The sequence below is a fragment of the Lagenorhynchus albirostris genome, chromosome 12 (genome assembly GCF_949774975.1).
Source record: "Lagenorhynchus albirostris chromosome 12, mLagAlb1.1, whole genome shotgun sequence".
Taxonomy (NCBI): domain Eukaryota; kingdom Metazoa; phylum Chordata; class Mammalia; order Artiodactyla; family Delphinidae; genus Lagenorhynchus; species Lagenorhynchus albirostris.
The window spans coordinates 81666394-81690929 of NC_083106.1; the positions used below are offsets into that span (position 1 = coordinate 81666394).

The 24536-nt window shown below is 38.3% G+C and overlaps 1 protein-coding gene across 1 annotated transcript in view; it reads right to left on the reverse strand.

The window, feature by feature from the left end:
• Nucleotides 1-24536, reverse strand: part of COL19A1 (collagen type XIX alpha 1 chain) — a 352964-nt gene that overhangs the window by 203274 nt on the left and 125154 nt on the right. The window contains exon 11 of the mRNA XM_060167691.1: nt 8638-8691. Within this exon, the coding sequence (XP_060023674.1) occupies nt 8638-8691 (54 nt within the window). The remainder of the gene's footprint in view (nt 1-8637; nt 8692-24536) is intronic.

Consider the following 24536-nt stretch of genomic DNA (forward strand, 5'->3'; position numbering starts at 1 on the left):
AAACTTCCCTCTTAGAACTGCTTTTGCTGCATCCCATAGGTTTTGGATCATCGTGTTTTCATTGTCATTTGTCCCTATGTATTTTTTCATTTCCTCTTTGATTTCTTCAGTGATCTCTTAGTTATTTAGTAATGTACTGTTTAGCCTCCATGTGTTTGTGTTTTTTACGTTTTTTTCCCTGTAACTGATTTCTAATCTCATAGTGTTGTGATTGGAAAAGATGCTTGATATGATTTCAATTTTTTTAAATTTACTGAGGCTTGACTTGTGACCCAAGATCTGATCTATCCTGGAGAATGTTCCATGCGCACTTGAGTAGAAAGTGTAATCTGCTGTTTTGGATGGAATGTCATATAAATGTCAATTAAATCTATCTGGTCTATTATGTCATTTAAAGCTTGTGATTCCTTATTTATTTTCATTTTGGATGATCTGTCCATTGGTGCAAGTGAGGTGTTAAAGTCCCCCACTATTATTGTGTTACTGTCGATTTCCTCTTTTAGAGCTGTTAGCAGTTGCCTTATGTATTGAGGTGCTCCTATGTTGTGTGCATATATATTTATAATTGTTATATCTTCTTCTTGGATTGATCCCTTGATCATTATATAGTGTCCTTCCTTGTCTCTTGTAACATTCTTTACTTTAAAGTCTGTATTATCTGATATGAGTATCGCTACTCCAGCTTTCTTTTGATTTCCATTTGCATGGAATATCTTTTTCCATCCCTTCACTTTCAGTCTGTATGTGGCCCTAGGTCTGAAGTGGGTCTCTTGTAGACAGCATATATATGGGTCTTGTTTTTGTATCCATTCAGCAAGCCTGTGTCTTTTGGTTGGAGCATTTAATACATTCATGTTTAAGGTTATTATCGATATGTATGTTCCTATGACCATTTTCTTAATTGTTTTGGGTTTGTTTTTGTAGGTCCTTTTCTTCTCTTGTGTTTTCTACTTAGAGAAGTTCCTTTAGCATTTGTTGTAGAGCTGGTTTTGTGGTGCTGAAATCTCTTTGCTTTTGCTTGTCTGTAAAGCTTTTGATTTCTCCATCGAATCTGAATGGCATCCTTGCTGGGTAGAGTAATCTTGGTTGTAGGTTCTTCCCTTTCATCACTTTAAGTATATCATGCCACTCCCTTCTGGCTTGTAGAGTTTTGCTGAGAAATCAGCTGTTACCCTTATGGGAGTTCCCTTGTATGTTATTTGTCATTTTTCCCTTGCTGCTTTCAATAATTCTTTGTCTTTAATTTTTGCCAATTTGACTACTATGTGTCTCAGCATGTTTCTCCTTGGGTTTATTGTGTATGGGACTCTCTATGCTTCCTGGACTTGGGTGGCTATTTCCTTTCCCATGTTAGGGAAGTTTTCGACTATAACCTCTTCAAATATTTTCTCGGGTCCTTTCTCTCTCTCCTCCTTCTGGGACCCCTATAATGCAAATGTTGTTGCGTTTAATGTTATCCCAGAGGTCTCTTAGGCTGTCTTCATTTCTTTTCATTCTTTTTTCTTTATGCTGTTCAACAGCAGTGAATTCCACCATTCTGTCTTCCAGGTCACTTATCCGTTCTTCTGCCTCAGTTATTCTGCTATTGATTCCTTCTAGTGTAGTTTTCCTTTCAGTTATTGTATTGTTCATCTCTGTTTGTTTGTTCTTTAATTCTTCTAGGTCTTTGTTAAACATTTCTTGCATGTTCTCGATCTTTGCCTCCGTTCTTTTTCCGAAGTCCTGGATCATCTTCACTATCATTATTCTGAATTCTTTTTCTGGAAGATTCCCTATCTTCACTTCATTTAGTTGTTTTTCTGGGGTTTTATCTTGTTCCTTCATCTGGTACATAGCCCTCTGCCTTTTCATCTTGTCTATCTTTCTGTGAATGTGGTTTTTGTTCCACTGGCTGCAGGATTATTGTTCTTCTTGCTTCTACTGTCTTCCCTCTGGTGTATGAGATTCTCTAAGAGGCTTCTGCAAGTTTCCTGATGGGAGGGACTGGTGGTGGGTAGAGCTGGCTTTTGCTCTGGTGGGTAGCACTCAGTAAAACTTTAATCCTCTTGACTGCTGATGCGTGGGGCTGGGTTCCCCCCCTGTTTGTTGTTTGGCCTGAGGCAACCCAACACTGGAGCCTACCTGGGCTCTTTTGTGGGCCTAATGGTGGACTCTGGGAGGGCTCATGCTAAGGAGTACTTCTCAGAACTTCTGTTGCCAGTGTCCTTGTCCCCATGGTGAGACACAGCCACCCACCGCCTCTGCAGGAGACCCTCCAACACTAGCAGGTAGGTCTGGTTCAGTCTCCTATGGGGTCACTGCTTCTTCCCCTGGGTCCTGATGCACAGACTACTTTGTGTGTGCTCTCCAAGGGTGGAGTCTCTGTTTCCCCCAGTCCTGTCAGAGTCCTGCAATCAAATCCCACTGTCCTTCAAAGTCTGATTCTCTAGGAATTCCTCCTCCCGTTGCTGGAACCCCAGGTTGGGAAGCCTGACGTGGGGCTCAGAACCTTCACTCCAGTGGGTGGACTTCTGTGGTATAAGTGTTTTCCAGTCTGTGAGTCACCCACCCAGAAGTTATGGGATTTGATTTTACTGTGATTGTGCCCCTCCTACCGTCTCACTGTGGCTTCTCCTTTGTCTTTGGATGTGGGGTATCTTTTTTGGTGAGTTCCAGTGTCTTCCTGTCAATGACTGTTCAGCAGTTAGTTGTGATTCTGGTGTTCTCGCAAGAGGGAGTGAGAGCATGTTCTTCTACTCCACCATCTTGGTTCAGGCTCAATAATTGGAAGTCATTGTTTTTAATAATGGCAGGGAACGTGAAACACAACATTTGGGAAAATGGTTAACTCTACAGTGGGCATGGCATTAGGTTGAGCTCTGGGTAGATCAGTGTTCCAGTTACTTCTATAATTCATAATCATCATATATGTGACATGCCACGAAAATATTATTTGAAGCATAAAATAATACATTAAAAACTTTAACATTCCTGCCTGACAAACTAACCCTAACTGCACCTTCTGGAGGAGGGACTTACTTGCTGATGTGTCAGCTAACTATCCCTGGTTTAATCAACTGCTCGGGGAGGAGGTGGGGTAATAAAGCCACCAGCTGCCGGTGGACGTGAGCAGTGAGGACTATGATAGACATGTGCACAGCAGGCATGATGGGAGCAGGTCTCGGAGACGCCTCATTCTCCTGGAGGTGCTCAGGACTTCAGACACGTGGAGTTCAGGACAGTCAGGAAAGGACTCATGCATTATCATGGGTGCATTATTTAAGCTTTCCTATACAATAGGTACAAATAATAGTTGTCTTCATGGAAACAACCTAAATGTCCATCGACAGAGGAATGGATAAAGAAGATGTGGTACATGATACAGTGGAATATTACTCAGCCATAAAAAAGAATGAAATAATGCCATCTGCAGCTACATGGATGGACCTAGAGACTATCATATTAGGTGAAGTAAACCAGAAAAAGACAAACGTCATATGATAGTGCTCCTATGTGGAATCTAAAATATGATGCAAATGAACCTATTTATGAAACAGAATCACAGACACAGAGAACAGACTGGTGGTTGTCAATGGGGAGGGGTTTGGGGGAGGGAGGGAATGGGAGGTTGGGATTAGCAGATGTAAGCTTTTATATATAGAATGGATAAAAGACAAGGTCCTACTGTATAGCACAGGGAACTATATTCAATATCCTATGATAAACCATATGGAAAAGAATATATATATAAAAGATTGTGTGTATATATATGCATAACTGAATCAATTTGTTGTATAGCAGTAATTATCACAACATTGTAAATCAACTATATCTCAATAAAAAATTTTTAAAAATGCAAGCTGAAAGCTGAAGGACAGTATCAAAACTAAAATTATAAAAGCAGGTAGACCATGAATTCATTTTTATTGGAGGACCTACTTACTGGTGGTATGTAGCATCTTTAAACATCATTTGATGCAAGGTAATGTTATTTGTTAAAATTTTTAACCCATCTATTCATTATTTTCCCCATCTTCCACCCACTGCATCTTGTTCCCTAGCAATGGCACCAGCTGTCACCAGCCGATATCACAGCTTTGTGATTCCAGTATTTTTGTATTCAGTATACAGATTGCATTGGTGTAAGGAGATTAATGTGACCATTTTAGAAACATCAGATGCTGTAAGTCTGATAAGAGTTGTTTGAAAAACAATAACAAAGATGTAAAGGAGAAGACTAAACTAAATAATTGAAATCTACTTTTCCAAGATTACACAACCCCACAAAAAATAAATTAGAAGATCTATCTACCTATCTCTATATTAGAGAAAATGTGCTTTATTTAAGTTTCTAATAATAGCAAGTGTTTATATAGTTCTTACTGTACGCAAGGCACTGACCTAAATGCTTTATGTATGATGACCTCTTTAATTAAAAAAAAAGAGACTATGAGTTAGTGTTATTAATATTATCATCCTATTGTGCAGATGAAGAAACAGGCACAGAGACAATAAATCATGTACTAATTAGTACGCCAGCTGGGCAGTGGTAGAGCTGGGATTTGAGCCCAGGTAGTCTGGCTTCGAAGATCATGTTAACAACTTTCTAAGATTCCCCCTCAAGTCTGTTTTAAGGTGCCATTGTTGAATGCATCTCATAGTAGGTCACAGTCAAAATCACTTAATTATAAACTAGAATATGTGAAGCTGAGGTCTTATATTTTGAAGGCTAAATTCTAGTAACTCAAAGTTTTGACAATTTCAGTATATATTTGGTATGCATTATTTAAACTATAAGGGAAATATGAGCATGTATAGTCCAATACCTTTAGTCCAATACCCCAGTACCTTGAAGATCAATCAAAGTTTACACACACACACACACACACACACAGATGCATTTAGAAAGATATCAGAACATTTTTTTTTTTGTCCTAATGACTAAGAGCTGCTACTGGTGATTAGTTGGTGAGCCTCAAGGACACTATGCATTCTGCTCTTGCAAGATAGTCCCACGTGGTAAAGAACCATCATGACCAAAATGCCAAGAGTGTCCCAATAAGAAAGCTGAACCGGCATACTTCCCTTTAAAGGAGGTTTACACTTTCGAAGTGAGCTTGTCCACTTTGCGGGAAAGCTGGCACAGATGAAATTATCAGAAGATACATTTGCATCAAGATATATTTAATATATAAGAATAAAGACTACAAAAAGGCTTTGAATCTGTTTCACAGGAATATTAAATTCTTCCAATTTTCTCTGACTTGGAAAGTAGCTGCCATGACCTGGCCCACTGAGGTTATTCACTCTGCATTCCAATAGAATGTTCCTGAAGTTAAAATGTCCATCGTGGCTTGACTTCAGTGTAAACTGAGACAGCTATTATAATGCCCTTCATTCCCTAAGAATGTGTACCTGCTTTTACTGAAAGGCAGAGCAAACTGTCATAAATGCTGAATGATTTTGGTTCGTGGAGTCAGTTTATTTTACCATTGAAAAATAGACAATGAGAAATGCAGCATGACTTAGTGGGAAAATTAAGAGACTTTTCAGCCAAACAAAGGATAAAGGCTGATTTTACCATTTTCTAAAAGAAAATTTCTTAATTTCATAAGCTCTTATTTCTTGCCTCTAAAAATAGGGATGCTATCACCCCTTGCACCTTCTACCCTGTAAAGTTGGGGTAAAGACTGAATTTCAAATTCCTCATGAAAACAGTTTTTTGGACTATGGCACAATGTTAAAACCATCACCGATGGAATAAATAACAGAGCATGTGATTCTTTACCCCTAGTAAGAGTAGAGGGGTAAAAAGAGAACTTTCATTACTTTTTCTTATTTCTCCTTAGTCATGACCTCTGAATACCTTTGGCAAAATTAAGGGAAGGAATATTAATTAAGTAACCAAGTGAGAAAACTTAATGTGCTTTGTCACGCTTTATAATGTACCTAATGAGCTATATGAGACAGTGATGGTGCTAAAGGAATAACACACCCGTGTGTGTCTGTGTGTGTGTGTGTGTGTGTGTGTGTGTGTGTGTGTGTGAAGGACTCTTCCCGGACCCTTGTCAAAGAGGAAAGGTCACACTACCCACTAGGCTGGGGGCTCTCTCAGCAAGACAGTCTTTAGATCTGGGCAAGTAGAAGGCACTCATATCTATGTGTGTACAAACTGATTAATTCTAAAAAGCCAAATCACCTTACCTTCAGACAACATAAGAAAAGTTTCCAAATCTCTAAGTTAATGTGACTATATTTCAGGCTCCAACCCCTCAAATCTCCTTCCAGTTTTACTCAAGTGTTTGGATAAATCCTTTCTCTATTTCAATTCTAACACTATCTTAATTAACTTCTAAAAATCCTTGTTTTGGGAATTCCCTGGTGGTCCAGTGGTTGAGAATCCGTGCTTCCACTGCAGGGAGCACGGGTTCGATCCCTGGTTGGGGAACTAGGATACCGCATGCCGCGAGGCGCGGCCAATAAAATAAAATGTTTTGCTCCTGTATCTCGGGGAGCAGCATACATGCAGCTTGGTCATCTTTTGCAAAGCTGTAGTTAATCTCTCTCCACACTCTGACATTTATCATGAGATAATATCCTTCCTGTAATGAATGGTCAAAACCTTGGGCTATTTTTGAGCTTTCGCTGGAATCAAGCACCAAGTTGCATGTATTTTACCTCTGCAATATCACTGTGCACTCCCTTTCACCTCTGTTTTCCTAGTTTAGGTTCTAATTACTTATATTTTAGACTATTATAATAATCTCTCAAGTTTTAACATGAAAATTTAGCAACTGATTATTGAGAACTTACGCCAAACATCTACTAAGTACTAGCGACTCCAAGAAATGGTCTTTGCTCTCATAAAGAATATGATAGAAAGAACAAAAGCACAGGCAAAGGCCTCAATTCTATGCATTTTGTAGAACACGCTGTGAAAGGAATCTTCCTTTAAACACGACACGAACCACATCACCCCACGCACCCAGCCAGAGGAGGAAAGTGCTCACACAGAGCACTGCCCATGCCTGGGCTCCAGCTGTATTCCCATCGTGTTTTCCCTACATTGCCTAACATGCATCTGGAAGTCCAAACACCTGAATGAATGCTTCAGGTTTCATCGTGCTTTTCAACTAGTGACAGAACGGGGACATACACTGGGCTCTGACTTCTCACTGGAGATCTCTTCCCACGACACCAGGATCTCCCGTGACAGGGTTGGGGGGTGGGGGGAAATTAGATGCTCTATTAAGTGTATGGGCCAATGGTCAGGACATTCAGCATCCTGATGTACTGTAAGGAGGCAGAGAAAAGGCAGAGACTCCCTTAGCTCCAACCATTGGTGCAGCTCCCAGTCTCTGGTGGAGAAAAATCGCTTCGAAGAAGACAGAAACAAGAAGGATATCATATTAAAGATGTGAATGGGGCTTCTAAGGAAGTAAGAGAGTAAAGCTGTGGGGGGGCTAGAGCCTCAAGCCGGAGTAACTCCTGGGGTGTTTCTCTCCCGTTCCCAGAATCCCTCTTACTTTGTCCACAGGCCCCAGGGACTACAATGTTCAGCCTCCCTTCCCACTGTGTGCAACCATCTACTGCAGACCAGGTGGATTTCATAGCACCTCTAGGGCATTAGGGAACTGGATCTAGCTTCCTTATTCTTTTATCCAGAAAGTAAGTAGTATGGTCCTTCAGAACCTTTCTGAAACACTTTTATGCAGATGAATAAGGGAAACTGTGAGGAAAAAAATTTTTCATTGTGGATACCTGCCTTAGTAAAGTTAGTATATCTACAGTAAATGGTACATCTGATGTCCTGAAGGGGGAGTAATCTACACTTAGAGGAGAGCCCAGATTTGGTTTATCCTCCGAACTCCATCATAAGAACCCAAGTGAAGCTCCGGGGGCACAGCTCTCCTGGGCGGGGGGCGGGGGCAGGGTGCAGGAGAGGACTCAAGGATGTTCCCTGGGACAGGGACAGGAGCCCTGAGGTTGGGGAGTAGGTGCAATGGAGGGGGAGCAACACAGATACACATGGTTCCCTCCCTTCTGCCCTTGCTTCTCATCACTGAGATCGACCTCTGCAGACCCCTCAGCAGATGGAGATTGGGGGTAAGATGAAAAGTAACCTGGGTAAGAACACAGGTCACAGCAGAATACAGGCAAGAAGAAAAAAGAAAGAGAAAGGAAGATAGAAGAAATGCAAGCCAGAAATAGCAAGGAAGAAAGGGCTGTGAAGGATGAGTACACGTACAAGGCATCTAAAGCCAGGGAACTACCTGGTCATCACGAAACTAAAATTACTGGTGTCACATGTGTCCTTCAGCCATTTCCTAAGAAGGTCCTCGTTTTTCTTTAGCACCAGAAGCTGGCCGAGGACCACATAGCTCCCCCTACCTGGTCTGTTTCATGCTCTTTGGCCCTCTTTTGGGCAGGACAGTCACTGTCTCTGTGAAGTTTTTTAAATCAATAAAGTCAGTGGCCTTTAAAAAAAAAATAAATACTGGGGCTCCACTGAGCCACGTAAAAAACGACCTTGATTCTTGACTTTGCAATGACTGTGGCTAGTTCTTCCAAGCATAGTCAAGTCTCAGTAGCATTAGATAGTTAGCATATTTCAGCGGCAAAATGTTAACAGAATGTTAGAAGAAAAGTTAGGCTTACATCTTGCCCATTAACTCCGGCCAAACCTGGATCTCCTTTTTCTCCTTGTGCACCCTAGAAAGAAACAATTTATACAATGAAAAATGTTACAACTGAAAACCTTTACTAAGAAAAAACAAGGGACTTGCATTGTTTGGCTATTTATAACAACATGATTACTTCACTAATCCCTTGAAAGAAACATTTATTAAAAAACAATTCTGAGTCCTAAAACCGAAGAGAAGTTTAAAGGTTCAAAAAAAGTCGCATAAAAATGATTAAAGAGTATAAATAGAACAAGGATTATTTATTTTTTTCTATAAGCAACAAAGAATTTCCTGGAGGGCAATTTGGCAATGTATATCAAGGGGCTTAACTCTGCTCATGTCATTGGGCCCAGTGATTTTGCTGCTAAGAATGTATCCTAAGGAAATAATCAGAGATGAAAAGTTTTAGGCAGTAAGATGTAGAGTGCAATGCTATTTATAGTAGTAAAAAGAGAAACATACTAAATGTCCAATAATAGGGAACTGGGTAGATAAATTATGGTATATAGATACAGTGGAATAAGCTGCAACCATTAAAATCATGTTTATGAATTTTATTTTATACTATAGGAAAGCTCTCACAATATAAAAAAGTAAGATACAAGTATCTGATTACCAAATTTAGTGAATAAATGTGAATCAATATCTATTTTTATTACTGTAAAGTTACAAATGTTCAAAATGGCCACTAATACCATTGTTGATGACACATCTCATAGCTCCATATATTTTTGTCTGATTACTATCTGAAAGGTATATACTTTTATTGGTTCACCCTGCATAGCTATAGTATAATTCAAAAACTTAAAAAGAAATGCTTGTCTACCTGAACATCCACCTACCTACCTGTGTATAAATCTACCTATGGGTCTTAGAAACGCTATTGGAAGAAAACAAATCAGAAAAATAAAAATAAATAATCTATGCATGCTGTGACTATGGACGATTTTATTTCCTCCAGTACACTCTTCACTGTTTTTCAATTTTTAAACAAGAAACATGTATTATTTGTATAATATGTAAAGTGTTTAAAAATAAAAGAATATATTATGTGTAGAAAGAACTCATTCAAGTTCCAAGTGGATCACACATCACTCTGTGTGTGCATAGTAGTAATAGTAGTAGTAGTAGTTATCTCTCTCTGCTTTGTGCCACTAGGGTGATTTTATTCCCTTCTTTATATATTCCTTTGCTCTTCATTTTTTTTTTTTTTTTTTTTTTTCTCAGTACGCGGGCCTCTCACTGTTGTGGCCTCTCCCGTTGCGGAGCACAGGCTCCGGACGCGCAGGCCCAGCGGCCATGGCTCACGGGCCCAGCCGCTTCGCAGCATGTGGGATCTTCCCGGACCGGGGCACGAACCCGTGTCCCCTGCATCGGCAGGCGGACTCTCAACCACTGCGCCACCAGGGAAGCCCTGCTCTTCATTTTTTAAGGCAATAAACATTATTATTTTTATTTGCAAAAAAGAAAAGCAAGCGCCTCCTGGGCCAGGATGGTGGAGTAGGAACATGAGCTCACCTCCTCTCCTGGGTACAACAAACTTACAACTATTTATAGAGCACCTACCAATGAAGACTAGCAGAAGGGGTCTTCTACAACTAAAGATATAAAGAAGGAACCACAACAAGACAGATAGAAGGGGTGGAGACCCAGACCCATACCCCTGGGTAAGTGACCCACAAATGGGAGAATAATTACAATTACAGAGATTCTTCCCAAGGAGCAAGGGGTCTGAGCCCCACGTTGGGCTCCCCAGCCTGGTGGTCCTGCACTGGGAAGACGAGCCCCAGAACATCTGGCTTTGAAGGACAGTGGGGATCACATTGGGAGAGCCATGGGGGCTGTGGGAAATAGAGACTCCACTCTTAAAGGGTGCACACAAAATCTCACATGATCTGGGACCCAGGACAGAAGCAGTAACTTGAAAGGACCCTGGGTCAGACCCACCTGCTGATCTTGAAGAGTCTCTCAGAGGAGAAGGAGGCAAGTGGAGCTCACCCTGGGGACACAGACACCGGCAGCAGCCATTTGGGGGAGCTCATTCTACCATGTTGACACTGGCACTGGGAAGCACAACTGTGGAATCCTCCTTCTAGCTTATTAGCCCCAGGACCCAGACCCACACTGGCTCAACAGCCTGTAGGTGCTAGTGCTGGGACATCTCAGGACAAGCAACTAACTGGGTGGGGGCAAAGCTCACCAGCAAGCAGGCTGCCTTAAGACCCCCTGAGCCCACAGCTGCCCCTGGACACATCCCTGCCCACCAGAGGGCTGAAGATCCAGCTCCACACACCAGTGTGCAGGCACTAGACCTGGGACTCCCAGGGCCCTGCAGCCAGAGACCTGGGGACTGGCCCTGCCTACCAGCCAGCCTGCTCTAGCTTCAGGACCAGCCTCACCCACCAGTGGGCAGACACCAGTTACAGGACACCCTGGGATCCAACCCCACTCACCAGCAGGCCAACACCAGCTGTGAGACACCATGGGCCACTCAGCCAGCTGCCCCAGGATCTGACCCCACTCACCAGCAGGCTGAAACAAGCTTCAGGACACCCCAGACCCTAAAGCCAGCTATGCCAGGAATTGGCCCACTCTGGGACGCCTGGGCTCTGCACTTAGAGACCCCAAGACCTGGCTCGGCCTGCCAGTGGGCAAGACAAGGGTATGGGATTAAGAGATACAAACTACTATGGGTAAAACTGAAAAGCAACAAGAATATAGTGTACAGTACAGGGAAATATAGCTCTTGTTTTGTAATAACTTTAAGGAGAACATAATCTGTAAAAACACTGAATCACTATGTTGTACACCTGAAACTAATATAATATTGTAAATCAACTATACTTCTATTAACAAAAAGGAAAGCTGGGGTGGCAATAATTTTTCAGACAAAATAGACTTTAAAGCTATAAACAAGAGACAAAGAAGGACATTACTTAATGATCAAGGGATCAATCAAAGAAGAAGATATAACAATTGTAAATATATATGAACTCAACATAAGAACACCTATATACACAAAACAAATATTAACAGACAGAAAGGGAGAATTGTAACTAACACAATAATAGTAGGGGACATTAACACCCACTTACATCCATGGGCAGATCACCCAGACAGAAAACAATGAGGAAACACTGGCCTTAAATGACACATTAGATCAGATGAATTAAACAGATATATACAGGACATTCCATTCACCAAAAAAAGGAATACACATTATTTTCAAGTGTACATAGAACACTCTCCAGGATAAATCACATTCTAGGCCACAAAACAATAATTTTAAGAATGAAATTACATCAAGCATCTTTTCTGACGACAACAGTCTGACACTAGAAATTAACTACAAGAAAAAAACACAAAGAAACCACAAACACGTAGAAGCAAAACAATATGCTACTAAACAACCAATGAATCACTGAAGAAATCAAAGAAGAAATGAAAAGATACATGGTGACAAATGAAAATGAAAACACAACAATCCAAAAATCTATGGGATGCAGCAAAAGCAGTTCTAATGGGGAAGTTTATAGTGATACAAGCCTACCTCAAGAAACAAGAAAAAGCTTAAATAAACAACCTAACCTTATACTAAAGGAACTGGAAAAAGAAAAATGATCAAAATCCAAAATTAGTAGAAGGAAATAAATCATAAAGATCAGAGGAGAAATAAATGAAATAGACACTAAAAAATAATAGAAAATATCAATGAAATAAGAGCTGGTTCTTTGAAAAGATAAACAAAATTGATAAACCTTTGGCCAGACTCATTAAAAAAACCCCAAAAAGATGGAGGTTCTAAATCAATAAAATCAGAAATGGAAAAGGAGAAGTTACAACCAACACCACAGAAATATAAATAGGATCATAAAAGATTACTATGAACAACTATATGCCAATAAAATGGAAAACCTAGAAGAAATGGACAAATTCCAAGAAATGTATAATCTCCCAAGACTGAACCTGGAAGAAATAGAAAATATGAACAGACCAATTACCAGTAATGAAATTGAATCAGTAACAAAACAAAACAAAACTCAAGTCCAGAACCAAATGTCTTCACAGGTGAATGCTACCAAGCATTTAGAGAAGAGTTAACATCTATCCTTCTCAAACTATTCCAAAAACTTGTAGAGGAAGGAATGCTTCCAAACTCATTCTATAGAGCTAGCATCACCAGATAAAGATATCACAAAAAAGGAAGAAAACTACAGGCCAGTATCACTGATTTAAAAATCCTCAACAAAATATTAGCAAACTGAATCCAACCATAGATCAAAAGGATCATACATCATGATCAAGTGGGATTTATCGCAGATGCAAGGATGGTTCAGTATTTGCAAATCAGTGTGACACACCACATTAACAAATTGAAGAATAGAAATCATATAATCATCTCAATAGATGCAGAACAAATTTTTCAAATTCAACATCCATTTATGACAAAAACTCTCCACAAAGTGGGAATAGAGGGAACATACCTTAACATAATGAAGGCCATATATAATAGGCCCACAGCTCAAATCATACTCAACAGTGAAAAGCTGAAAACATTTCCTCTAAGATAAGGAAAAAGCCAAGGATGTCTTCTATCATGACTTTTATTCAAGTAGTATCAGAAGTCCTACCCACAGCAATCAGACAGAAAAAGAAATAAAATCATCCAAATTGGAAAGGAAGAAGTAAAACTGTCACTGTTTGCACACGACCTGATACTATACATAGAAAACCCTAACGACACCACCAAAAAACTACTAGATCTCATCAATGAATTCAGTAAAATTTCAGGATACAAAATTAATACACAAAAAGCTGTTGCATTTCTATACACTAACAATGAACTATCAGAAAAAGAAATTAAGGAAACAATCTCATTTACAGTTGTATCAGAAAGACTAGAATACCTAGGAATAAATATAACTAATGAGGTAAAAGACCTGTACTCTGAAAACTATAAGACACTGGTGAAAGAAATTGAAGATGACACAAAGAGATGGAAAGATATACCACGTTCATGGATTGGTAAAGTTAATATTGTTAAAATGATCATACTACCCAAGACAATCTACAGATTCAATGCAATCTCTATCAAAATATCCAGGATATTTTTCACAGAACTAGAACACCTAACCCCCAAATTTATATGGAATTAGAAGAGACCCCAAATTGCCAAAGAAAGCTTCCAAAAAAAACAAAGCTACACATGTCACATTCCCTGACTTCAGATTATACTACAAAGCTACAGTAATCAAAACAGCATGGCAATGGCACAAAAACAGACACACAGATCAACGGAACAGGACAAAAAGCTCAGAAACAAACCCACTAACCGATAGTCAATTAATCTATGACAAAGGAGGCAGGAATATACAATGGAGAAAAGACAGTCTTTTCAATAAGTGATGCTGGGAAACCTGGACAGCTATTGTATATGTAAAAGAATAAAGTTAGAACATTTTCTCACACCATATAGAAAAATAAACTCAAAATGGATTAAAGACCTAAATGTAGCTCTGGAAACCATAAAACTCCTAGAAGAAAACATAGGCAGATCACTGACATAAATAACAGCAATATCTGTATGGATCTGTCTCCTAAGGCAAAGGAAACAAAAGCAAGGGTAAACTAATTGGAACTAATTAAACTTAAAAACTTTTGCACAGCAACAAAAACAAAAAAAACAACATAATGAATGGGAGAAAATATTTGCAAATGATATGACTGATAAGGAGTTAACATCCAAAATACATAAACAGTTCATATAACTCAATATCAAATAAAAAAACAACCCAATTAAAAAATGGACAGAAGACCTGAATAGACATTTTTCCAAAGAAGACATACAGATGGCTGACAGGAAATGAAAAGATGTTCATCTTTCAATGAAAAGATGTTAGAAAAATGCAAATCAAAACTACAATGAGATATCACCTCACACCTGTAAGAAGAGCTATCATCTGAAAGACCACAAATAATAAATGTTGGCAAAGATGTGGAGAAAAGGGAGCCCTTGTACACTGTAGGTGGGAATGTAAATTGGTGCAGTCACTGTGAAAAACAGTGACTGTATGGAGGTTCCTCAAAAAACTAAAAATAGAACTACCATATGAGCCAGCAATTCCACTCCTGGGCATATATCTAAAAAAACAAAAACACTAATTTGAAAAGATGCATACACCCCAATGTTCACAGCATTATTTGTAATAGCCGAGATATGGAAGCAACCTAAGTGTCCATGAACAGATGAACATATATAGAAGATGTGGTGTACACACACACACACACACACACACACACACACACTGGAATACTACTCAGCCATAAAAAAGAAGGACATTTTGCCATTTGCAGCAATATGGAGAGGTCTGGAGGGCATTATACTTAGTTAAATAAGTCAGATGAAAGACAAATACTCTATGTTATCACCTATATGTGGAATCTAAAAAAAATAAAACGAATGAATATAACAAAACAGAACTAGAAAACAAACTAATGGTTATCAGCGGAGAGGGAGAGGAAGTAAGGGCACCATAGGGCTATGGGATTAAGAGGCACCAACTACTATGTATAGAACAAATTAACTACAAAGATATACAGCACAGGGATATATAGCCATTATTTTGTAATAACTTTAAATGGAGCATAATCTATAAAAATATTGAATCACTATGCTGTACACCTGAAACTAACATAATACTATAAATAAATTATACTTCAATAAAGAAAAAGAAAAAGAAAAGCAAGCACCTGATTTTAAGAGATAATATTTTAAAAAGTTTACAAGTAGAAATACACATGTACAGTCCCAATTAAGTGCTAGCAGCACAAACCACCCCAAAATGTGCCACTTTGGCGTGTGGACTGCATTGAGCTAAAGGCAACTAAGCCCCATAAGACTCCGGAACAGCTTTCTTCCCTCTCCCTTAACTGCCTAAAAGAATTTAGTAGGGGGCTTGGCCCAGAAACAGAACTATTACCAGGGATAACTTTGTATCTAAAGAATTGTCTACATGACAGGCAAACATCTGCTTACCACACATAGGCCCTTCTCGTCCTTCGGTGAGTTGTCTTCCTCCCCTTGCAAGCCTGGCCCGTCCCACTCCTTAGGTCTGATGGCGGATAAGCCTCAACTGCCTGACTGCCTTTGGGTGTCATATTTTTATGGGGCTTTGGTACTAAAACTTTCTTTTTCTCCTGTTAGTCTATCATATGTCAATTTAATTATTAGACCCGTCAGAGAAACTAGAAGGGAAGAAGGGAAAAGTTTTCTACCCCTACGCAATCATCTAAGGCTATGTGTTATTACCATATTGAAAACACAGGAAATGAAGTAAAAATAATTTGATTACTTGCAATACAAGAAATACATATAATATATAGGATAAACAAAAGGCCACACAAACATATTCAGCGAAATACATTCAAGAAATAATGAAACTGAAGATGTTAAACTGGAAATGGAGGGTAAGGAGATGCTGCAGAGCTGGGCTCTCCAGGCTCGTAGCCGCTGGCCACACATGGCTATTTAATAAAATTTAAAATTCAGTTTTTCAGTTTCCCTAGCCACATTTCAAGTGCTCAGTAGTGCCGACTATATTGGACTGCGCAGGATAGAATATTTACATCACCACAGAAAATTCCACTGGACTGTACTAATCCAGAGAGTGGCATATATGACAGAAAGCAAAATAGAAATTAAGAGGTTCAGAAATACCCAGAAGAAAATATCTAGTAAGGGGATCCAAAACAACACAGTGTCTAGATATCGATATAAAATGTATTCCGCACAAGTTAATAGAATAAACTGAATTCTTTGACACAAGAAGACAAATATAATTCCATAGATAGCATCATTGACTTTCCGAATGTAACTAAAAATGAATACAGTCTTTATTCAAAATTAATGGTTCTCATAGACAGAAAGCATAAGCAACTCTCAATATTAAAGAGATATGTGTCTACAAGGAAACCTGCAACTTGTCAGTTATAAAAGTTCAATAATAACAACAATAATATAGAGAACAGAGCCGATAGTCTGATGGGGTTTATGTGGCATGGCAAGGGCACAAGAAATGTGGCAGATGGCTAAAGAAGAAACATGCCGCTTCAAATTGATCAGTGGCAAAAATGCAATCAATTTTAAAAAGTATTACTCTTAATATGAGAAGTACGGGCCATGGTGATCAAATAAGGTTCATTAAAAAAAAGTCATTTACTTTATTATTATCACTGTCACCAACCCTTCTATAATGTTTACTATGTGCCAAGCACTGCTTTAAGCATCCTGCAATTCTATGACAATCTGGGGTAAAGATACGATTATTACCCTCATTTTACAGGTAAGGGAACTGAAGACAGAGAGGTTAAGTAACTTGCCCAATGTCACACAACTTAAAAGGGGCAGGATCCTGATTCAACCCAGGCACTATGGCTCCACAATCTGTGCTCTAAAACTCTTAAGCTCATTTGTTTTTAAAACAGACTGGGGATAAGCAAAAATACAATGCAGAAATCTGGTTTTCTGTAAATCAGGAGGCAAAGTCTCTGACAATGCCCCTCAGGGTAGGAAACAAATATCAGCCAGGTACTATCACTATTGATGAGCTTGTAACTGGCAGAGGACCTCCCAATCGATCTCTCTCTCTCTCTCCCTCTCTCTCCCTCTCTCTCGCTCTCTCTCTCTCTCTCTCTCTCTCTCTCCTCTCTCCTATCAAGATCTCTTACTCTTGGCATCATTGACAATTCTTCCTCGTGAGGGCTCTCCTGTACATTATAGGATGTTTAGCAACATCCTGGCCTCTATTCACTAAAGGCCAGTAGGTAGCCTCTCCTGCACCCTACCTACCTTCAGTCTTAACAAATAAAATATCTCCAGATATTAAAATATCTCCAGATATTGCCAAATTTCCCATAGAGGGCAAAATTGTCTTCAGCTGAGAACCACTGATATATATTATGAATATTTCATTTCATATTCATGATATGAAATGTTAGACGGAAACAATATGCTATATAAACACCATGGACTTTATTAGGAGTAAGTGCAATCTTGCATTAAAGTGAGTTCTGGATGGGTTAGATAGCCCACTTCAAAATAAAAATGTTAAAGGAGCAGAAGAAAATATAAGTGAAACATAGCTTAGAACTCATGGTGAGTAAGGTGTCTCTAAGTATAGAAACAAAAAAAAAGAAATTCATAAAATATAATACATTTGACAAAACACTAATTATAAACTTATAAGGCAAAAATATAAACTTAACTAAAGGGCAAGTGACAAAATGGGGAAAAAAAGCATCATATGGTGGCTTAATGCTTAACATCATTAATACACAGAGCTTTTATCATTCATAAGAAAAAGAATAATATACCAACTGGTAATTGAGCAAAGGACACATCAGGCAATTACCCATGAGGAATACAAAAGAAATGCTAGATGACAATTACTAATATTTTAACTGGTATTGATTCATCAGGTTATATACTGGGACTAGGTGAGCTCTAAAGCTTCGTTATTGTAAATTCTATCATTCTTTGAAAGCAGTGGGAGTTCTATATCCAGACAGAAAAAAAAAAAATATTCAAGCATTGCATACTTAAATCCCAAACAAAGTTGACAATAGTAACCAGCTGTTCCTTTTTTGTCCATTGAGAAGAAAATGATTGAAAACAAAACTACAGCATTAATAAGCCAGAATTAAAGAAAATTTATTTGACATCAGAGGTTGTTAGAGAGTAGTTGCATTTAGATTGTTTCTCAGTGTTAGGATAAATTCAAATGCAGAAGATTCAAAAACAAAACCAGTAGAACATCTCTGGAGATTTCTTTGAAAATACGATCATTCTAGTCTGACAAAACTTAAATGCAATCCCAACCAAAGGAAAGAGGATAAATGGAAATCAGATTACATTTAAGATTCTTCCCATACCCATTCTTTGATGAAACTATTTTCAAAACTATACCAAAATTTATGAAATAATGCCATTTGCAGCAACATGGATGGACCTAGATTGTCATATTAAGTGAAGTAAGTCAGACAGAGAAAGACAAATATCATATGATATCACTTATATGTGGAATTTTAAAAAATGATACAAATGAACTTATTTATAAAACAGAAACAGACTCACAGACATAGAAAACAAACTTACAGTTACCAGAGGGGATAGCAGGGGTGGGTACCGGGAGTAGATAAATTAGGAGTTTGAGATTAACATGTACACACCATTATGAATAAAACAGATAAACAGCAGGGACCTACTGTATAGCACAGGGAACTATATTCAATGTCTTGTAATAACCTATGATGGAAAAGAATCTGAAAAAGAAGGTATATGTAACTGAATCACTTTACTGTATACCTGAAGCTAACACAATACTGTAAATTAACTATACTTCATTAAAAAATGGTTTTAAAAAACTATACCAAAATTTAATATCCTTCGAAACAAAATCACAATGCCTTGGTATGCAAAATATTGTGTTCAGGAAAGTAGTGAAACTCTTTTACAGAGTTTGGATTAATCTATTATTATCCACAATGCAGGTAGTTATTAACATTACTGACATTTCAATAGATAGTAGTATTCTGTGTGCTTTACTATACGCCAGGCTCTGTGCCGCGCACTTTACATAGAAAGGGCTTGTGATACTTGTAGCAGTAACTCTGCAAGTTGCATGTTCTCATCCCCTTTTACTGATGATAAATCAGTAGCTCAGAGGACATATGTAACTTTCACACACCCAAAGAACTCCTCCTACTATCCCAAGTTATTTGCTGTTACTCTGACCTCATAGGGACTTCCCTTCACTTGGTGTAATTTACCTCGTACCACATGCCCTAGCTCAACTCTCAGCTGAAGCTGTGTTCAGTTCCTATGGACTCTTAGATACTGTCAACATCTAAGGGGGTGGGGGGAATTCAAGAGCCCTTGAAGCAATCCTCCACCAAAGGGTAACTGGAGTTGATGGATTAATGTGTCAGCTTCCTGTCCTATAGAGAGACAACCGTAAAGCACATTCTACAGGATTCCTCAGGGATCCCCAGCACGTCTCAGCCTCAGTTGCCTACAATGACAAGTGGCTAAAAATGTGCCCTTTTAAATTAGCTTTTCCCCATCCCTTTACTCCTGCTTCTTGAGACTCCTGTTAAATAAACTACCTGCTTCTAAGTCAGGAAGAACCCAAGTGAAAACAGTGTCCATCAGACCCCAGTGTCTTCATTTCTGTCTGCATTCTTACTTCATCCACTCTTCTACCACTACTCTGAACACACTTGTTCTTCTGTCTCTCTGACGGAGCCAACCTCGAGTCCAACTGCCCACCTTCTCTCTTGTTCCTCAGCTGCTGAACAATCCTAGAGAAAGTCACACAACTGGGCCGATAATGCCATTATAAAATCATGATCACTAACCTCATTCTAGGTCCTTACACTACTCCGTTTCCTTCAAACCCTCGGTATTAAGATTCCTGATCTTACCCTCGGGTGAGCATGGTGCCCACGGAGAAAACAGACGCTGTCACACAAACCTTCCCTTAATGCCTTGAAATCTACGAATTCACTTACATCGATACCGTCCTCTCCTCTATTCTAAAGCATGGAAGAATTGTTTCATCCTCTGTCCCATCCCCCTGCTCCCACTGAAAGAGGTTGTTGAATCTTCTATTAAAACAAAACCTCTCACTTCCCTCTCCTGTTGGTTTCTGCTTCATCTGCTCCTTCTATTTCCAGATAAGCTTTGGAAACAGGCTCTGATACCTCTTGTCTGCATTCTGTTCCTTCTCACTCACTCTGCAGGCCACTCCAGATTGACTTGGACCCTCCCTGTTACTCAAAACCCGCTCATGCCAAGGTCTCAGGTGACCACCAGATGCCGTACAGTCTTTTTTCTCCTTTGACCCATCGGTAGCATTTGATATATTTTTGACCAAACCCTCCTAGGAATAACTGCTTGCTGAGACACTATATTTGTTTGGTTTTTATTCTACTTCAGTACCCACATTCCCTCATTTTCTTTTTTTGCTGCATCGTCTAAATGTTGCTCTTCCACAGGGATCTGCAGAAAACAGCTTCTTCTGTTTTCATTTTCAGCAGACTTTCCCGGTATAATCTCTACTTTTATAGCTAGAGTCACCATCTATATGCTGATAAGCCCCAAATTTCTACTTTCAGCCTAAATATCTTTTTAACAGATTTATTAAGGTATAATCTATACACCATAATATTGACATGTTCAGTTCACTGAATTTTAGTAAATTTATATAGTTGTGCCATCACCACCACAATTCAAGATTAAAACACCCTCACCCGGAAAAGTTCCCTTGTACCCATTTGTAGTCAGTTGCCCATCATAGCTACAGCCCAGACAACCACTGATGTGCTTTTTGTCTATATTTTTGCTTTTTTTCTAGAAATTTCATATAAACAGAACAGTACAATATGGAGGTTTTTTATTTTTTGGTCTGGCTTCTTTGACACAGCATAATTCTGTTGCTACATGGAAAAGTAGTTCATTTCTTATTTCTGAGTAGTGTTCTTTGTATGCATATACCACATTTTGTTTATCCACTCACCAGTTTCCCGTTTTTAGCTATTCTAAATAATTCTGCTATGGACAATGGCATAAATATCTTTGTGTGGACATGGTTTTTATTTCTCTTGGGTAAATACCTAAAAGTATAATAGCCGGGTCACATGGTTAAGTGTATGTGTAACTTTTTAGGAAACTTCCAAACCAATTTCCAAAGTGCCTGTATCATTTGCCATTCCCATCCTCAGTGTAAAGGTGTCAAGTTACTACTACTCCTCACCAGTAGTTGGTATTGTCAGTCTTTTTAATTACAGCCATTCTAGTCAGTGCATACAGTTATCTCATGTGGTTTTCACTTGCATTTTCTCAATAATTAATGATTTTCTTCATGTGCTAATTAGCCATTCACATATCTTTTTTTTTTTTTTTTTTTGCAGTACACGGGCCTCTCACTGCTGTGGCCTCTCCCGCCGCGGAGCACAGGCTCCGGACGCGCGGGCTCAGCGGCCATGGCTCACGGGCCCAGCCGCTCCGCGGCATGTGGGATCCTCCCGGACCGGGGCACGAACCCGTGTCCCTTGCATCGGCAGGCAGACCCTCAACCACTGCGCCACCAGGGAAGTCCACATATCTTCTTCAGTGAAGTATCCATTCAAATATTTTGCCCATTTTTAATGTTTGCCTGTCTTATTACTGCATTTTAAAAGTTCTTTGAATGTTACATATGCAAGTCATTTATCAGATACAATTCGCAAATATTTGCTCCCAGGATGTGGTTTGGCTGTCTATTTTTGTCAAGGCATTTTCAAATTTAAAAGCTTTAACATCTTTATTGAGGTATAATTAACATACTGCACATATTTAATGTGTGCAATTTGATAAGTTTTGACGTATGTATACAGCCATGAAACCATCACAACAATTAAAATAACAAACATTTGTGTGGTCTTTTAAAATTTGTTTTTTGTTTTTGCATTTCGTTAGTGACTATTTTGAGCATTTTTTCCTATGTTTATTTGTGATCTTTATTGTCTGAGTGTTCTTTTCAAATAATTTATTCATTTTAAAATTTGGATTGTTTAATGTTATTTATATATTTTGGATAAAATATATAAATTTATCTTTATCCTTTATCTTATATGTAATTTGCAAAGATTTTCTCCACTGTGTAGCTTGTTTTTTCATTCTCTGAGAAGAGTCTAAGAGACAGTTTTAATTTTGATAAACTCTAATATAACAACTTTATCTCTTATGGATTGGACTTTTAGTGTCATATCCAAGAATTTATAAACTTATTTATAAATAAATGGGTAAATGTAATAGATAACATGGAAGATATGGATTGAAATTCTTCCTTTTTGACATGAATATCTAATTGTTCCAAAGGTTTTGTTGAAAAAACTGTCCATTATCTGCTGAATTGTTTTTGTACCTGTGTTGAAAATAAGTTGTACATATATATGTGGGGTTATTTTTGGATTCTATACTTTGCCATTGGTCTATTTGTCGGTCATTACACTAACACTACACTTTCTTAATTACTTTATCATAAATGTTGAAACCAGGTAGTTTTAATCATTCCGTTTTTTTTTTTCCATTGGCTATACCAGGTCATTTGTATTTCTGTATGACTTTTAGATCATGTTTAATGTAATTATCAATAATTACATCCTTCTACCTTATAGATGTATTTTATGTTTCATATAACATAACCTTGAACAGCACAGGTTTGAACTGCCTGGGTCCACTTATACGCAAATTTTTTTCAATTGTAAATATGTACAATACTACAAAATCTGTGGTTGGTTGAATCTGTGACTGAGGAACTGCAGCTACAGAAGGCTGACTATAAATTTATACCAGAATTTTCAACCGCACAGAGAGTCGGCACCCTTAACCCCTAGAGTTGTTCAAGGGTCAACTCTGTGTGTGTGTGCGTCAGTGTAAACCTTTAACAAAATAAACTTAATATGGGGACTCTCTGATTTGTGTTATTATCTGGTCTATTGAAATGGAGACAAATCTACTCAATATAGGAGAACAGAAACAATTAAACACACTTCTTTTGTGAATTGTTAAGGCTCAAAGGTTTCAAATAAATTTTCAGTATAATTAATTTTTCAGTTATGTAAACCATTAAAATATCTTGTTTTCCATTCACTATTAAGAATCAGTAAGTTAAGAAATATCACTTTAAGCAAAACTCCTTTGCCTAAATGTTGTAAATTTGAAAATTAAAAGAATACACCTGCAGCATTCACTTGACTCTTGAACAACGAGGGAGTTAGGGGCACTGATCCTCTGAGCAGTGGGAAATCCATGGATAACTTCGAGTTGGCTCCCCATATCTGCTGTTCCTCCATATCTGAGTTTCCACCTCCGTGGATTCAACCCACCACAGATGGCATAGTACCATAGTATTTACTGTTGAAAAACTCCGCAAGTAAGTGGGCCCACACAGTGCAAGGGTCAACTGCACTACTAACTCACATATATATATATAGATTAGTTAATGAAAGGCAGTTACGAAAAAGAACTTTTCTTTTCCAAATAAGACATTCTTTTCTAACTTAAAGATATCTGTGACTTATCATCTTAATATAGCTTACAATCAGTACTAATTTGGTGCTTTGTTATTAGGGATAATGAGGATGATAAAGATGTGACTGATTATGTCTCTAGCAGCTAAATATATACTGAGAAACGTGACAAATTCTCAGAAACTGCCAAGCCAGAGCTTAATGTTCCAATTGTGATCTAGTGAAGTGAGTCTGGTGCTAGGAAACAGGAGGCCTGAGTCTAATTACACGTGTCTCTACAGCTGTGTAAAGTCTTTACCCTTATCGGCTTTTGGATTTTTAACTAGGAAAAGCAAATAACTTCTAAACCTACCTGAACACTACTGTTGCAATGCTGAGATGGAAGAATGTATATGTAAAGTGTTACATTATGAATTACATTCCCAAGATTCTTTTAAAATAATGACTTCCTGAGGCTCTAAGAATGAATAGAGATAAAGGCTGAGACAACTTCTCATTCAGAGACAAGTGGCCCTGCTTTTTAAAGTCTCAGAAAGAGTCTGTCTTGATAAACTTATTTGTTACGTCACAGATTGTTCAAAATTCTTTTATCTAAATGGATAGGAGCCAAGATTACTCACCTAAGTGCATTTGTCACATAAACCTAATTATGTTATCTCTCCAAGGAGGAGAAAGAACTTAATCTAACAAAATAACTTTTATAAAATCAGCTTATATCAATTTCCTTTAATAACTAAAAATGCAGATCTATTGATAATTATATTGTAAATTTAATTTGGCTCATATGTCATATAAGAAGAG